Genomic DNA, 17,794 nt, shown 5'->3' on the forward strand with positions numbered 1-17,794 from the left:
AAAGGTTTGTTTTCTGTAGCCTTGACCTTTCAACTCTATGGCTTCCCTTCTTCCATTTAGTGGCCCAATCCAAGACCTCAGAGCCTTAATACTTTTTCTGTTTCTAAACCTGCTTTCAAGAGAAGATCAGAAGTAAACTGACCAAGAGGTTTATGTCATTACCTGTCAACTTTTAGCATGTAAAAGGATCACCTAGGATGGTTTTTAAAATGCAGATTGCAGGGCCTTATCCCCAGAGCCTCTTATTCAGTGGATCCAGTATGGAACCTGAGAATTTACCTTTCTTATAAATTCTCTATAAGCTGCTCCTGATGACTCAGGGAACAGTCATCAAACAACAGTTTGAGAACCAGTAGTCTATAGCATAGACTTTGAGGTGAAGGCCTGGTCTGCCTGTCTCCAAACCCTTGTTCTCACCAACATACCATGCCATGCTTTCTATGAATGGGAATGAAAATTCTATAAAGGCAGATAAGAAATCAAAGAGAGGAGATAATATAAGAGAAAAGATATTGGTGGCCTTTTTTTCAGATGTAAAATTACCATCATTCTCTCTATTCCCTGCTGTGCTTATAGCTACTGATTATGTTACTCCAGGGCACAGGGAACCCAGAATGCGACAAGCAATTCTCTGAGGAAATCCTGGTGTCTGGCCATCAGGCACCACTTTCCACTGCTGTAACCTTGGGCAGTCTCTTTCATCTCATTCCTTCTGCCCTGGTAGTGGGTGGCCTCCCTGGGACCCCCATGACAAAGCCATAGGGCTGCCCTATGCCTGTGCTCTATGTGTGTGTGTGACCACACCCCCACAGGACATCCCTCCACCAGATGGCCCTGCTGCCCTTTTGGTTCATTCTCTCATCGTCCAACTCCATCCTGTTCACTGTGGTCTGAAGCCAGGAACTAAATTGACTTTGTACCCCATGGACACTTCAGGAGAGTGACTTTGTCAGTAATTGCAGAGAGTCCAGCTGCCATCTCTCTCCCTCCCGCTGAGCCCGTTCTGGTTTGGCTCCTTCCACTAGTCCAGGGACAGATCCAGATAAAGGGTCATTATCTTTCCCTCCTTGGATAGCAGGTTTTCTGGCAACTTCCTAGTTGGTCTTTGTCAACAGCCTCTGAGTGTCTCCTGATAGTCCGCCTTACATTCTTATGTCACTTTATTTTCTTTTTATTTTATTTTTTTTTATATTAAATCATAACTGTATACATTGATATGATCATGGGGCTTATGTCACTTTAGACCACCTCTTCCCATTGTTCTGAGAGACCAGGGAAAGGCAGGCTCCTCAATGCCAGCTGGAGGTCCACATTTTTGGAACCATTCATGGTTCTCCAGGTGCTTAGTACCTGAGTTCACGTTCATGCTGCCTCCCTGGGGCTATGTGGCTCATGCATACACGTACATACACTCATATACCTAAACACACCCATTCACATTTTCACATGCATACACATTTACACAATTCTTAGATATGTACATACATATACAGTTTCACACACACACGCACTCACGTAATTCTCATATATACACACACATTCACACGTTCACACCTGCATACACACCATCCCACATGCATACACGTTGTGCATACACTCATTCCCCCCACAGTTATACACATGCTCACATTCATAATTATGTACCAACACTATTCTCACACCACATGCAATTGCATTCCCCACACACGTTTCCCCATTCATCCACACTTACACACCTACGTACTTATACATACACACATTCCCCCTACACTTACACACGTGCATGCACAGACTCACACACACAGACTCTGCACACTCACACAGAGTGTGCTGTGGACTTCAAGGTGGAGAGGGGAGCGGGTGGGAGGAGATGTGCTTCAGGCACAGATGACAGATTGGTCTCCTGAATCCAGCTGGGCACTGAGGAAGGAGAAGGACACAGAGATTGTGTGGAGCCCTCGCTCTGTGCCAGGCACAGAACTTAGCCTTCCAGCATTCCCCACCCACAGCGGTCCCCTTAGGAAGCAATCCTCAGCCCCTTGACACTGGAGGCTCCACGAAGGGCTGAGATGAGGCAGGGGCTTGCCTTCCTCCCTCACTCTGCTCTTTGCACAGAGATGAGTCTGGCTGAATCTTGACAGTCACCGTCTTACACGCCTAGGGGTCAAGAAAGAAAATCTTTCTGATCTGCAGAAAATACAGGCGACATAGAGATTCTGAAACATCAACAATGGTCACCCATGATGTTACCTCCCCAAAAGGATCCTTGCTCGTATTTGACACTTGCTTTTGATTTTTCACAAACATAAATCTTTTCAATAATAAGTTTAAAAGGCTATCACAATGTCAATACTCTATTCTTTTTTTTTTTTTTATTGTTGGGGATTCATTGAGGGTACAATAAGTTTGTACAATTGCCAGGCAAAGTCCCTCTTGCAATCATGTCTTGCCCCCACAAAGTGTGACACACACCAAGGCCCCACCCCCCTCCCTTTTTCTGCTCCCCCCCATAACCTTAATTGTCATTAAGTGTCCTCATATCAAAATTGAGTACATAGGATTCATGCTTCTCCATTCTTGTGATGCTTTACTAAGAATAATGTCTTCTACTTCCATCCAGGTTAATACAAAGGATGTAAAGTCTCCATTTCAATACTCTATTCTAACACGTTCTTTTTCACTAAATAGTATAGTATTGGTTATTGTGTTTAGACTTACCATATAGCAGGCAAGGTCCACGTGACATCACATGTATTGTGGGATCGAGGCCTCCTCGGAACTCTGTGAGGCATGGAGCAGTTTATACCCAGTGGAATGGAGGCCCAGAAAGGTTAAACAGTGCCTGCTCTCACCTAGCAGGCAGGCAGTGCAGCTGGGATTCAAACCCATACAGTCGACTCAAGAACCCAGGCTGCCTCTTTTTTACCATGGAAATTTCCCTTAATAATCCAATGATCTTTGAAAACACCATGTTAACATACCGTCATTTACCTAGCTGGTTCTCAATTAATGAGCATTTCAATTGTTTCTAATTTCTGGGTAGTTCAGAGGGTGTTGCCCTGAAAATCTTTATACAAGCACTTCTTTCAAAAACTGAATACTTTCCTAGGGTAACTCTCAAAGGGTGGAATTGCTGCATATGCACATTTTAAAAGCATTCGATTCTCCCCACCAAATTACCATTCCAGAAATATCATGCCAGCCCACACTCCCACCAGCAGACTGCAAAATCGTCCTTTTATCTGCAGATGGTCTGGGTTTTTACTGTTGTATCTTGCAATTTGGAACAGTGCATACCTAATACAGGTGTGACTGTAGCCAGGGTGCAGGCTGTGTGACAATGTGTTGCCATTGTATGAACATAACTAGGAGCTAAGACTTGGGCTGCTTGACAAGACTGAGCTCTGCTTTGTTGGGATGACGCATGGTGATAAGGGGAGGCAGTGAGTGTGTCATACAGATGGGGAAAGCGCAGGAGGATGTGTCAGGTTTCCAAGGAGTCCCCGACCTTCATAGAGGGTACAGGTCCTGTGTCCTCCATTCCTACAGGGTTTCAGTGGTTTCCTGAACCACCCTCATTTACAAGGCTGGGAAAAGGCAGGCATTGCCATTCACATGTGATCTGTCACCAGCAACATCCCATGGGAAGTTGTCCAAGAATGAAGCCAGTAGTTACAATTTCTCCAGCCTTTCCTCTGGCATCCCAATAGGGCAGAGGGGCAAGCACAGACTTCTTTGGAGCCAGATAGAACCCAGATTGACATGACTCCACTGTTCATTATCTGGGCTTACTAGGGGACAATTGATTTTATTTTTCTGAGCCTCAGTATCTTTATGGGATAAATCTTCTGCCCTTGAGAATTACCTCCAGGAGTGAAAAAGGTATCAGGTTTCTACAGGCCCCAGCACCCAGCTGGTGCCTCCAACTTACTCTGCACCTGCACTGTGGATTCCTACATCCCCTTGGCACTGCCTTTCTGGTAGCATTTGTGACTTATGTTTGCAGCACCAAAATTCTAGTTCTAATTCTAGAGGAGGAGCACTGTGGCTGCTTGTCCCTTTCCAAAGCAGTTAGGATGGAATAGAAGAGTGTAATGAAGTTCTTGCCTTGGAGGCTGATGTCTCTACAAGTTTGTGCTCCAAATGAATTCTGAAAGGCATGGAGTCAGGGGAGCAACAAGAGGCAATTTTACTACCAGTGTGGAGTAGTGGAAAGCAAGCAAGTCATCCAGCATCCCAGCTCACTCGTGGCTTTGTTTGTGGAGACCAACCTTCCTACAGCAATATAAGTGGATTACATTCCCCCAAATGTTAGGAAGGATACTGTGAGTGCTGGAACCAGATCCTCCTCACCACATCAATTTAGGAAGCTCTAGGGTTCATGTGGGTTGGGGAGGGAGTGGATGTCAGGGATGGACTTGGATTATGTTTGCTAAAATGCTGGCTGAGAGACCGGCCATGGGTAATCCCTCCGGCTGCTGCTGTCTTAGGAAACTGCAGATGGATATCCACATGACCTTAACTTTCTCCAATGACAAAGACAGATATCCTTCCTCCTTTTCCCTCCTTGTATCTCTTCTTCTTATGTTTGGACCAAGACGTTTTTTCTTTTTCTTTCTTTTGTTTTCTCTTCTTCTTTGTTTCTTTTAGGGAAAGAAGAGAGTGAAATGAAGCAAAAGGTTTAGAAGCAGGCCAAGGATGTCAGGGTGAGTTTCCCAAGTGCTTGGGAGCTGTCAGGGAGCCAGTGTCCTGAATAGGTTTGAGAGCTCTGGCAGGCCTTTGTGTCCTGTAGATGGACCAAAGCACAGCTCCAGTGGAAGCAGGGGTACCTGAGGTGGGGCCAGATCAGATTTGGTGCCCATGTGGTGTGCGATAGAGTTGACTGTAAAGCAAAGTTAAAGGAAACATCTTCACCAACTTGTCGTAAGCAGCATCACTTATGCCACTCACTTAGCTAATGATCCTGTCAGTTTTCTGGAATGTTACATTTCACGTGTACAGGGAACAGCAATAATACTGCATCCATCAGTAATTGTGTGTCCATCCTATCATTGTCTTCACTAAGTATGTATCTGCGTGTGTCTATACATATGAATAGTTTTGCAGTGTGATTGCACATGAACTTTATGGACATCCTGTGTGTGTATATATCTATAATTTTTTTCTGTAAAGTCTTTATAATTCCTCTCTTTACATACAATTGTATCACATTCATGAACCATAATTTATGAAATTATTTCCCTAACACTAAGTATTTAAACTATTGGTGTGCTTAAGAGTCTACTCTAGATTTAGAATATTTGTCATACATTTTAGATGCATTTGGGTTACTTTTTTCATTTAAACTCTCATTTTTTACAGAAAAGACATGAACAGCCTTAAACAGCCATGTTCTGTATTATAACATTACTTTCTGAAAGATTGTAGCATTCTGTGATGCCAACAGCTAGGAAGGATCATGTCTGTTTTGTCACGCTCTCTTCACCACTGGGTATTATCAATTGAAAATAAATAGCATCGTGTGAGTAGCCAAGTTACATTTCTAGGCCATACTTAACTTTCAGACCTCTACTTCCTTGGATGATCTGTAAATATGTTATTGCTCCTGGAAGAATCCTAGGCTGGAGCCCCCAAATTAGTTCCAAAGGGCTCTCTCAGGTCCAAAGGAACTGGGCAGTGGTGGTTCTGTGACCACCCAGGCTCTGCTCAGAGCTGAAGGCTGGAGGGAGGCTTGCTTGTGTTGACAGCTTATCTCTAGCTTAACTTTCCAACAGCCACATTCCAAGGCATTGATACCTGGTAAGTCAGTGCCTGGAAATTCAGAATGCATTTACACTCATAAATAGGCTGGCCAGATAAAGGTGATTTAACCTGCTGAAGGATGAAGTACAGTGTTTGTTTTTGTTTTGTGTAAGTAGCAGAATCCAAATCTCTGGCCTCCCTTTCATCTTTTAGAAATGATGAAATGAATGTTGATTAGAAATTGGTCTGGGCGAGTATTTTATGAGGAGGACATCCCCAGGTAATTGAAGCAGCTTCAAAAATACACTACTGGGACCTGATCAAACTAAAAAGCTTCTGCACAGCCAAGAACACAGTAAGTAAAGCAAGCAAACAGCCCTCAGAATGGGAGAAGATATTTGCAGGTTATGTCTCCGACAAAGGTTTAATAACCAGAATCCACAGAGAACTCAAACGTATAACCAAGAAAAGAATGAGTGATCCCTTGCAGGTTGGGCAAGGGACTTGAGGCGAGGCTTCTCTGAAGAAGACAGGCACGCGGCCTACAGACATATGAAAAAATGCTCATCATCTTTAATCATCAGAGAAATGCAAATCAAAACTACTTTGAGATATCAGCTATCTCCAGTAAGATTAGCGTATATCAAAAAATCCCAAGACCAGAGATGTTGGCGTGGATGTGGAGAAAAGGGAACACTTCTACACTGCTGGTGGGAATGCAAATTAATACATTCCTTTTGGAAAGATGTTTGGAGAACACTTAGAGATCTAAAAATAGACCTGCCATTCAATCCTATAATTCCTCTACTAGGCATATACCCAGAAGGCCAAAAATCACATCATAACAAAGATATTTGTATGGTATACATATACCACAATTTATTAATCCGTTCGTGGATCGATGGGCACTTGGGCTTTTTCCATGACTTAGCAATGTTTATTGCAGAATGTTTATTGCAGCCCAATTCATAATTGCTAAGTCATGGAAAAAGCCCAAGTGCCCATCGATCCACGAACGGATTAATAAATTGTGGTATATGTATACCATGGAATATTATGCAGCCTTAAAGAAAGATGGAGATTTTACCTCTTTCATGTTTACATGGATGGAGCTGGAACATATTCTTCTTAGTAAAGTATCTCAAGAATGGAAGAAAAAGTATCCAATTTATTCAGCCCTACTATGAAACTAATTTATGGCTTTCACATGATGGCTATAACCCAGTTATAACCTAAGAATAGGGGGAAGGAGGAAAGGGAGCGGAGGGAGGGGAGAGGTGGGCAGAGGGAGGGTGATTGGTGGGATTACACCTGTGGTGCATCTTACAAGGGTACATGTGAAACTTAGTAAATGTAGAATGTAAATGTCTTAACGCAATAACTAAGAAAATGCCAGGAAGGCTATATTAACTAGTGTGATGAAAATGTGTCAAATGGTCTATAAAACCAGTGTATGGTGCCCCATGATCGCATTAATGTACACAGCTATGATTTAATAAAAAAAAAGAAATTATGAAATGAATGTGGATGATCTGTCTGTAAGCAGCACCACCTACATGCCTGCCCTCACACCTCTCCTCCCCAGGTCCTCACAGCCCCTCGGGAGTTAGGGACGGGGCAGTGCTGGGAGATACAAGGGAGAAAAGGCTGGTATGAAAGGCATGATTGCAAAAATAGACAATTGAAAGATCTGTTGAGGCCTTTGCCCAAGAGAGTCCAGGACACCTTCAGGGAGGTGACTGAGCTCACCCTTCTCCCTCCACAAGCACCACCAGCCCGTGCCACAAAGTTGCAAGGAGCTAGATTCCTGCCTGTGCTGTGTCTTCCCAAGAGCCTGGCAACAACCCTCAACAGGAAAGAGTAAATACAAATAGGAAATGGCAAACAGCTCCTCCTATGAGAGGTCTCTGAAGTGGAGATGAAGGGGATGGAAATGGAGGGTGAGGGATACACATGCCCTCCCAGTGACACTAGAGACCAGGGAAGAGACTGAGAGCAGAAGCAGGGGGATGCTGACACTTGAGCAAGAGGAGGGTGAGCTTGTGATGGGAGGGATGGGGAAGACAGGACATGCTCAGATCTCCAGGGGACAGATGCATGTTGGATTCCATGCCCCCATTTATGGGGGAGCCAAGCCTACAGATAAGCAGCACAGAATAAAGAGGTGAATTCACAATATTTAGGGATTTCATGTAAAAATGTTTGTAATCCCAAAAGTAAGAAGCAGAAATTTAAAGTTCAGGTTTTTGTTTGTTTGTTTTGTTTTGGTTTAATGGGAGAGGGATAGAACTTGTTCTGTAAAAGAACAAGAAGAGGATTTCTCCAAAGGTGATGAAACTATTATTTGTGGCATCTGATGGCAGGGGTCAGACCTCAGAAGGCTTCTGCCTCACACAGGCTCTGCCACACGCAGAAGGACTGGGGGGAATGTGTGTAAGGTACAGAAGTACTTGTGGAAACTGGTGGATGTGGGGCCCGAAGAGGTTTGGGCGCAGCATCCTGCTCAGAGTGGGGCTCAGGGGAAGGGCCAAGGAAGCTCCGGGGTACCAAGGAAGTGAAGAAGCCACGTTGAGAATGGAGAATGTTCCATAAAGACAGAGCTAGAAACTGGCTCATCCCACTGCAGTGGGAGCTTCTGGTTTTGGCCCCCATCACAAAATGTGCTGTCCCACCCTCTCCAGGTCCTCCTGCTCTGCTCTTGTTGGGTAGATTAGGAATCCAGCCACGTACTTTCTCAAGCAGACACAAGAAACACAATGGCAGCCTAGTGGCATGGCCTGCTCCTATGGTCCTGGCTCCTTGGGTGGAGCCCAGGAGTGTCAGTCCAGCCTGGACTACACAGTGAGACTCTATCCAGGGGTCCTCAAACTTTTTAAACAGGGGGCCAGTTCACTGTCCCTCAGACCATTGGAGGGCCAGACTATAGTTAAAAAAAAACAACAACAAACTATGAACAAATTCTTATGCACACTGCACATACCTTATTTTTTTTTCTAATTATCATTTTTATTTCTATTATTGAAAGAGCCACTTATTTAAGTATGAATTCTTGTGCATATATAATTTGAAAGTATAAGAAAAATAGGTTAGGCTCAGCACCCATAGCACAGTGGTTACGGCGCCAGCCACATACACTGAGGCTGGCGGGTTCGAACCTGGCCTGGGCCAGCTAAACAACAAGGACAACTGCAACAATAACAAAAAAAGTGGCTGGGCCTTGTGATGGGCACCTGTAGTCTCAGCTACTTGGGAGGCTGAGGCAAGAGAATTGCTTAAGCCCAAGAGTTTGAGGTTGCTGTAAGCTGTTTATTTTGAAGTAAAAAAACAAAACCGGAACAAATACAATCACACGGCCTCATGTGGCCCGCGGGCCGTAGTTTGAAGACCACTGCAAAATGAACAAGAGATATAATGTTTTACTTAGTCCCTGTTTTTTAAATGGGGATGTTAAGTGTCTGGGGGCGTCTCAGCAGATCAATGAGATTCCAACTCCATCCTCTCTTCTTGACTCCCTTTCTGGTTAGCAGGGATCTCAGGCTGAGTCTTTGCCAGCGTGCCTGCCAGACGTTTCCTTCTCCTCAGCTTAGGCGTGTGGGACTATCTGCAGATCCTTTCATTCAGCTGTGCTCGCCTGTCTCACAGCCCACGCTGTGCCTTGAAGGAAGCCGAGTGCCCCATTAGAGTGGCCGTGTCAGGCTTTCCTCAGTCAGTTTTCACACGATCTGAACCAGCTGATTTTGTTTTCCTTCTTGGAACATCACTTGAAAGGTAGAAATGAACCTGATCTTAATTCTTCCTTCAACATGACATGCCCTTTTGAAATTGTACAAATAACATTGTCTGATTGTCATGTTGAATCGTGAGCATGGATGTGAAATGCTCCAAAGTCTGACTGAAGCCAAATATTAGGTTGTAAGTCAACATTTTGCTGAGAAACTTGGTTACTAAGAGGTTGAAAATTTATATCTTTTCAGGAGAAAACTTGTTTGCCCACAGGAAAAAAATTTCAAAGACAGTTATCTTCCTACATTGTGGGGAGAGAGATGTGTATAATTTTGTAACCTGGGTCAACGTCCTTTAGGATTCCTGAATTTGGATTGGTTGAGGAATGGAGCTTTGGTGTAGCATTGGGATTATTCCCTGAGGTGCAAGTCAATGGTTGGCATAGGTGTGTGCTATTTCTTATAAGGTTGTCGGGAAATTTTGTCTGAATGGCTTGGAGCAACCTCTTCCCACTGAGGGAGGTCACATTTTATTCCCAAATCCTTCTGATGGAGAACTTCTAACAAGAAAATGAGCCATCTTAGGCCATGGGCCTTTCAATTCTTAAAAGAAATAAAATCCATACTAGCTTCATCTAAGCAGCTGTGCCACTCTTTGGATGATCTCAGTGGACATGAAGAGTCAACTGAACCAAGGCAGGAGGCAGGGATAATGCCCTTGATAATGCCAAGATGGTTGTAGCTTGCCAGCTTGACCTACTGCTATCTGTGATATATCAGCCCTATCACCAAACCCCTACTGAGGTCCTCCAGTGTCTCATGTCTGCTGTGGTAGGAGGGGAAGGGAAGGCAAAGAGATGGCTGTGTGCTCACTACAGAATTAAAACTAGGCATTCTTCTGTATTAACAACACCATGCTCTATTTTAAGACAGTAAAGTGACAATGTCTAGTTTGCATCTCCTCCCAGAAAGTAAGGCAGCTTGCATTTCCTCTGAGTATCCAAACTTCAGGCAGAGTTGGCACTGTGGCTCAAGATAGAACTGAACGCTGCTGTGGGGGGGTGTCATGGGGTAGGATTTTAACCGTGGCCTTGGGCAAATTCCTAATGGGACAATGTGTAGCCACTGTGCTGAGATGGAGACGTTGACTCTGGAAACCCACTCCTCTGGGTGCATGTGTATGTGAAGATGCATGTGTGTGTGTGCACATGTGTGTTTGTGCACGTGTGTGTGTGCAGTGAAAGGCAAGTGGCAGAAGCCTGGCATGGCACATGACAATTGGGGCCCTGACCTGGGAGTTCTTCCCAGTGCCCAGAAGCTTTAGACATGTGCTCTTGCTTGATATGAAGTCACCACTATTTAGAGGCACTGAACTCAGGGCCATAGCCCATGTTTACCTTAAGCAGGGCTTAGTCAAGTCCTAAGTAGAAATGTTAAATAAATTATCCTATTTTCCTCTCCCCCTAGGGACAGTGTTTCCTCACTACTGCACTATTATGCACCTCTACATTTCTAATCTGCTTCTCAGTCCTCTAGGGTTAGACCTTCTGCACTCTCCAAGGGTGAGCCCCCAGTCTAGGACCTCGGCCCATGCCACTGCTGCCAGGACCTAGTCTTACAGCCTATCTCCACCTTGCCTGCCCTTCCCCTCTCTGTGAGACAATCTGTGGCCAGAGCTGTGGCTGGATATCTTTGACATCCAACCAGAACAAGTGGCATCAACCCACGGTGGCATTTGCAGGATAGCAAATGGTAGGAGTGCTGGTGCTGCTGTCTGATGGGCAGGAGGACCATGATGATGGGTCCTGTCCATCCCACCACTGACAGGCCTCACTGCTCATAACTGACACAGCAGGCCAGGCCTGCCTGACTTCATGGTGATTTTGCTCTTTCAGGCAAAGAAGGGGAATTACGCCTTTCTGTGGGATGTGGCCGTGGTGGAGTACGCAGCCCTGACGGACGATGACTGCTCAGTGACGGTCATCAGCAACAGTGTCAGCAGCAAGGGCTATGGCATCGCTCTGCAGCACGGCAGCCCCTACAGGGACCTTTTCTCCCAGAGGTAGGCACGGACAGCTTGGTGACATGGCACTTGGGGACAGGAGAATAGCTTTCTCGCAGGAGAGGAGAGCCAACACAAACTTGTCTATTCCTCACATATTCCCAAGCACCAACTCTGTAATGCCATGTACTCCCCCCTGCCACCCCCTGTACTAGGCCTTGTACTCGGTGCTGGGATATAAAGAGGAAGTCCATGGCCCCTTTCCATGAAGGTACATGGTCTCTGTGGGGACTGTGATATGAGCAGGCAGTGCCAGCCCAGAGCATGCATGGGATGACATTTTCAAGGTGCAGTGGGGGGGGGGGGGGCGGGGCAGAGGAGGACTTCCCAGAAGAGGTGACACCTGACACCCAAAGGATGACTAGGAATGAGCCAGAAAAAGGAATAATGAATAGCTCTGTAAGGACCTACTTAGCACTTTTACAGATGAATGTATCTGCAAAGTGGCCATAGCCAATGCAGAGACTTAAATAACAAAGTAGGGTCAGAGAAGTAGACTGTCTCCATATTTACCTGCATGTGGCTGGTCGGGGGCTGCTGATTTTAGGGCAGGAGCATCCTGGTCCCAGGAGAGGTGGTCTTCTTGGGTGGGAAAGCTGGTTTTAGCCAGAGAGTGTGAAAGTGAAAGGAAAGGGCAGCTCAGTGGCCTGATCCAGCAGCCAGCCTGCCTGCAGAGTCTCCTGCCCCTAGGCATGCCACGGTCTGGTCCTCTTTTGCACACATCTGTTACCTGGCATCCTCCTGGGCAGAGGGAGTGGAACTGCAGAGCCCAGGGAGGAAGCCCCAAGGACAGGTTCTGCCTTGGTCCACCTAAATCCAAAATGAGGTGGAAATAAACAAGGGGAAAGGACTGCAGCGTGCCAGGCTTGGGGGCAGCCCTGACTGTCCAATTAACATATGAATCCACACTAAGGAGCATCCATCTAGAAGGTAAGATTACTTTGAAGCCATTCCTCTGTCACCCTGCTGTTTAGAGAGAGTCACTCTGACACCTAGGGTGGCTCAGCCAGCTGCTGTCTGAGCTGGGAGTAGAACCCGTGTCTCTGAGCCCCGATGCTGTGCCTCTGCTCTTGCTGGATCTCCCAGCCTCACCCTCCTTCTCCTACCCCCTGTGTGTCCTCCCCCTGTCACCTGCCTTCTTCTATCCTCTAGATGTCCTACCCTTGTGCCCTTCTGCCCATAAGCACCTGAGCCTTGGCCCCAACCAGGAGAGGCCAAGGAGGAGGGCCCACAGCCAGTCTATTCAGTGGTTTGTTTGTAAAACTGCAAAAAAGAGTAGGATTAATTAAGTAAATGAAGGTTTTAGGTTTTCTCTTAAATTTAATCAAGTATACATTCTGGAGCAGAGAGAGATGACAAGAGGGAAGGAGGAGTAGTGATTTGTCAATTGTTCAGATTGAAGGCACGAAGAAAGCACAGCTTCTCCCCAGGATTTACAGCATGGTGGTGTTCTTGAGGTTTATATCCATTGGTTTTCCAAGGTGGGAGGCTCAGGGCGATTCCACAGCCCATTGACCCGTGAACACTCTTCAGAACAGATGGCAAGGAAGGTCCTGGAGCCAACACAGCAGCAACACCGAGATGGCTAATGTGCCCCAAGACAGTGCTCATGGAGGTGGGGGCCCCGGTGAGGGAAGATTAGGGTCCCTGTGCACACACCACTCAGACGTGCCCTGCACATCTACTGAAGTGAATGTAGACACGCGCAGAGAGGAGAGGGCAGATGTCAGCCAGGGGGCTTGGGTCTCTGCCAAATGGAGTTGGGACAGAAGGTGCTCATGCACGTCAAAGGAGGACCTGAAAATACTCACCCTGGAGAAGGTAGCTGTGAGCAGGGAGGCATGTGGCTGTCCACCTGCAGTATCATAAGGCTGGCAGGGGCTGAAGGAATCATGTGTCTTTTGTGTGGCTACAGAGGACAATGGACCAGGATCAGCATGGGGAGCAGGGTTCCAGAGAGCAGGCTACTGTGGAATAGGCCTCACTGACTGCGAGGTCCCAATGCAAAATTTCTCCCAACAGAGAACCTGCAAGCCGCTGGCCCTACCTGAGTGATCACCACTAGTCCAGTTTCCATGTTGTTTGGGAAGAAGTGGTTTATTTATCTCCATTTGCTTTCATCAGAAGGCCTGTGTTCTGTGATTATAATGAAATGTCCCCAGGGAGCTGTGCTAGCCTCCCATAGGGTCCTCATCTTTCTCCATGGCTCATCTCCTCCAGGGCTGGGCTCACTCTCTCTCCTGGCAGACAGGTGTCTATTCTGGGGTAACCCTATGGCTCAGGCTGCCCACGGACTGCTGCCTATATATATATACATACATACATATATATATATATATTTTAGAGACAGGGTCTCACACTTGCTCAGGCTGGTCATGAACTCTTTGAGCTATCCTCCTGTCTCGGCCTCTCAGAGCACTAGGATTACAGGCATGAGCCACTGTGTCCTCCTGCCAATGGTTTTTCAAGAGGCTCTGTGGTGCGGTGCACACAGCGCTGTGAGCTGCCCCTAGCCAGGACATGCTGTGGAGGAGTGAAAGGGATGTCCAGGGAGCAATGCAGGAAATGGGGCCTGGTATAAATAGCCGATCTCCGCGTATCTGCAAATGCAGCAACCCTTTACCCTGGGAACTAAACTGTTTCCTGGACTATAGATACTTTCCTTTGCTTTGGCAGAGGACAGAGTGTAAGGGTGTGTATGTATGCTTGTGTGCATCTGTGTGTAGCAAGGGTTATATGCTGTAATAGGCTGCAGACCACAGCATGCAGCGTAGACATTCGATAAATGTTGAGCAACTTAATAGCCACTTATTGAGCACCTACTGTGTAGCTGGCACCACAACTATTGAACAAAGATAAGCACTTGCAATTATATCTGTCTGAAAAATGGAACAACTGGCTCCAGGAAGTGGCTATTATCACCCTGGCTTGCTCGTAAGCAGGGATATGGATTATTAGCACTTGCGTTTGCCCGGCCTCATTCTCAAAGCCATTGTGTATCTGTGACTTGTCTTTCCACTGTCATTTCTGTATTTGAATTTCCTTTTTCATGTGTCTGTTTGTCTTTGTTTTATTCTATGCTTTCCTAGACATTGCTGTGCATTCTATCTAGAATAGGATTGAGCACAATAAGTGCACGTGACTATAAGGAGCAGGAAGAAGAGGTAGTCAGTACAATTAAGCAGCCTGCCCAATGTAGCACGGGAGCAGAGCAGTAGGGATCTGATCCCATAATCGATCATGGCCTGGCTGGAGCTTCATCAGCCCCTAGGCCAGAACTTGTCCCTCAGAGAACAGCCTGCTGTTATAGAAAGAGCTTGTTCACTTGGGTCAGGACAACCTAGCTATGATGAGCAGTGTTGCCACCTTCTAATGGCAACTGTGGGCAAGTCATCTCGATTCTAAGCTTCAGGTCTTCAAGTCATAAAAGACTTACTAAGAACCTATTTTCAGGCTGTTGTGAGGACTCAAATAGTGTAAAATGATCAGTTCCTACTGTGTTCTCAATACACAGTCACTCATGTTAGCACTGGGCCTGCTGCTCTATATGGTCATGAAACCGTAGATCATACAACCACTTACCGGCTTTTATGGAACTCTTATTACCTGTGAGATCTTGAACTAATGGGCTGCATGTGTTTCCTCTTTGCATTTTGTCCCAATAATCTTGTGAGGTAGGTGCATTTATCATAACCTCACATTTTAGTGGTGAGAGAGCTAAATTTGAAAGGTTCATGGCCTGGAATTAAACACAAAGCTCTGCTGTCTCTCCATAGTCTGCTAGTCATTCAACTGCTGGCTTTCTCAAAGGTGCTAATGTCTTGGATACCTGGTCCTGGGTTCCCATAACTGCCAGCAGATCCAGCCTACTCATCCCCACCAGAAAAGGCAGATTAAGACCAGTGCACGGGCAGCTTTCCCAGCATGCTCTGAGCCACGCGAGGTAGTGAAACCCTGTAGCTGTCCACTTAACCATGGAAGGTGGCACGTGAAAGATCTGTGGCACTCAGACGCATCCTAAAAATGACCCCAAACCACACATCATGCATTAATTTCAGCAACTAAGTCCACGTCCCTGCACACATAGCCACGTTCTACCTCTTTCATGATTGGCAGTGCCCGGAGCCGTAGATGGACATCATATCAATATCTTACCATAGCCATTTTTGTTAGGTTTTCATTATTCAGTTAATACATTCATGCATTTGCTGACACAACAAACATCTGTTTATAGCCTTAGTTGTCCAGCCACTGTGCTTGTTTGTTCAGGGGAAAACACAGAGAGTAACACATGGCCTCTGTCTCGAGGGATCAGTGGTCCATGCTGTAAAGATGAAAGTGCTGAGATTTAGCAAGGCCAAGTCTCTGGTCTAGGGAGACATGGCTGAAGTCAGGTGCCCTAAAGCATGATCTTTGCACTAAGCCATGCTGTTCTCAGCCAGTGAGAGGCCATCCATGCTGATTCTACAATGCTGACGAGTCAGGGGATCCCCCTGAGGGCTATGACTCTTTGTCTCTACCAGCCACAAACCCATGCCTGAGAATTAGCACAGCCCCAGCCCTGTATCATAACTGGTCTGCTCAACCAGACCAACATGCTAGACCAGGGTGAGCTATTTTATGATTAGTCACCCTTTATATTTCTGCTTAACTGTCACCTCCTCAGTGAGGTCTTCCCTAATCCCCAAGTCTATGCCACCCTCTCCAGTGGACCATCTCCTAGAATCTCTGCTTTCATTTTGCTATATTAATCACAGCTTCTGTCTGATCACTGATTGCTCTAATCATTTTTAGGGTCGGTATTTTTGTCTGTAGACTGTGAGCTCTGCGGTATTGAACATCACAGTTGGCACAGTGTTGAAGCTCCTCAAATCAAATGAATGAATGAATGATTTTCATTAATTCTATAGGGAGAGACTCAGAATGCAGTTACTGAAGTTTGAAGGAAAGCGTTTTTGTGATCATGGACATCCTAAATCCACAGTCTGTTTGCAGCCTTCATTTCTGTCTTTCCCGTTTGTATCCTGAGCTCTTGCTGCAGAGTCACTGTGATGTGTGTGCTTTGCTGTTGGACTTTAAGCATGGGCCTCAGGACAAGGTGTGAGAGAGGGCAGAGGTTATTAAGGAAGGGAGTGACAAAGCCTGGTGTTTGGGGATGAGCACTCTGCTTGCAGCAGGAGGGAAGGAGCTGGGTCAGAAGCTACTAGGACGATTAGTGTTGCCTGTGGTGAGGCCAGTATAGTGGGGCCCCAACACTGAGTCAATATGGCCAGTGGCTAAAGCTCACCTGGACTGTGTCTTGCAGGATACTGGAGCTGCAGGACACAGGGGACCTGGATGTGCTCAAGCAGAAGTGGTGGCCACACACAGGCCGCTGTGACCTCACCAGCCATGCCAGCGCCCAGGCTGATGGCAAATCCCTCAAGCTGCACAGCTTCGCCGGGGTCTTCTGCATCCTGGCCATTGGCCTCCTCCTGGCCTGCCTGGTGGCTGCCCTGGAGTTGTGGTGGAACAGCAACCGGTGCCACCAGGAGACCCCCAAAGAGGTCTGTACCCGGGGTCCTGCCTCTGCTCGCTGTAGCCTGGGGACAGGAGAGTCACGGTGGGTCACTTGGAGGGCGGGTTCTTTCTAGTTAGTATTTGGTCTGGAGACAACAGTATTTTATACTGGGGGATTGTGCTATGATTTTATTTTGTGTTTAAAGCAAGAGAAAAATGTTTTCATGCTTGAACAAAGTGCTGAAGTGCCAGCCATGGCCACTGAAGTCATGTATTTATCTATAGAGCAGATACAGCACGGGCAGCACCAGAGAACCCTTCCCCACCCTGCTCCACCCTTGTTTCTCCACCCTGACCTGGAGAGACCACCTGTAGGGTAAGAAGGGAGCCCCATTCCTTCCTGATTCTCTTTGACGTCTCACCGGGGGCCCTGAGCCCTGCTCTCCCATGTGTAGGGGATCCCTGTTCCTGCCTCCTCTCCCTTTTTATTCAGGGCTCAACCTTACCAGCATCTCTCCTGGGATCTCCCAGCTCAGGGGACACTGTCACTCTGCCCAGACTTCAGTCTGGCCACCTTTCTCCCCTGTGTGTTCACAAACCACACGCCGATCTGCCCCTTGAAGTTCTGTCTCATTGGGATTGTGTCGTTCTTCAAGCTCATCTTTTCTTCCTTAAACAAAACCTTCCCCTAGGTCTCCTTATAGACCTGAAGACAGTTCCCCCAAGGGAAGGTGGCAAGGAATGTCACTTGGGGATGGTTCTCTGTTGGCAGAAACCTGCTGAAAAGCAC

At 46.6% G+C, this 17,794-nt stretch overlaps 1 protein-coding gene across 3 annotated transcripts in view; it reads left to right on the top strand.

Moving 5' to 3' along the window:
• The window catches only part of GRID1 (glutamate ionotropic receptor delta type subunit 1), a 752,005-nt gene that overhangs the window by 723,993 nt on the left and 10,218 nt on the right, over positions 1 to 17,794 (top strand). For all 3 annotated transcript variants that reach the window (XM_053586010.1, XM_053586009.1, XM_053586011.1), the window contains 2 exons: positions 11,339 to 11,505; positions 16,811 to 17,051. In XM_053586010.1, the coding sequence (XP_053441985.1) occupies positions 11,339 to 11,505; positions 16,811 to 17,051 (408 nt within the window). The remainder of the gene's footprint in view (positions 1 to 11,338; positions 11,506 to 16,810; positions 17,052 to 17,794) is intronic.

This window comes from Nycticebus coucang, chromosome 3 (genome assembly GCF_027406575.1).
Source record: "Nycticebus coucang isolate mNycCou1 chromosome 3, mNycCou1.pri, whole genome shotgun sequence".
Classification (NCBI taxonomy): Eukaryota; Metazoa; Chordata; class Mammalia; order Primates; family Lorisidae; genus Nycticebus; species Nycticebus coucang.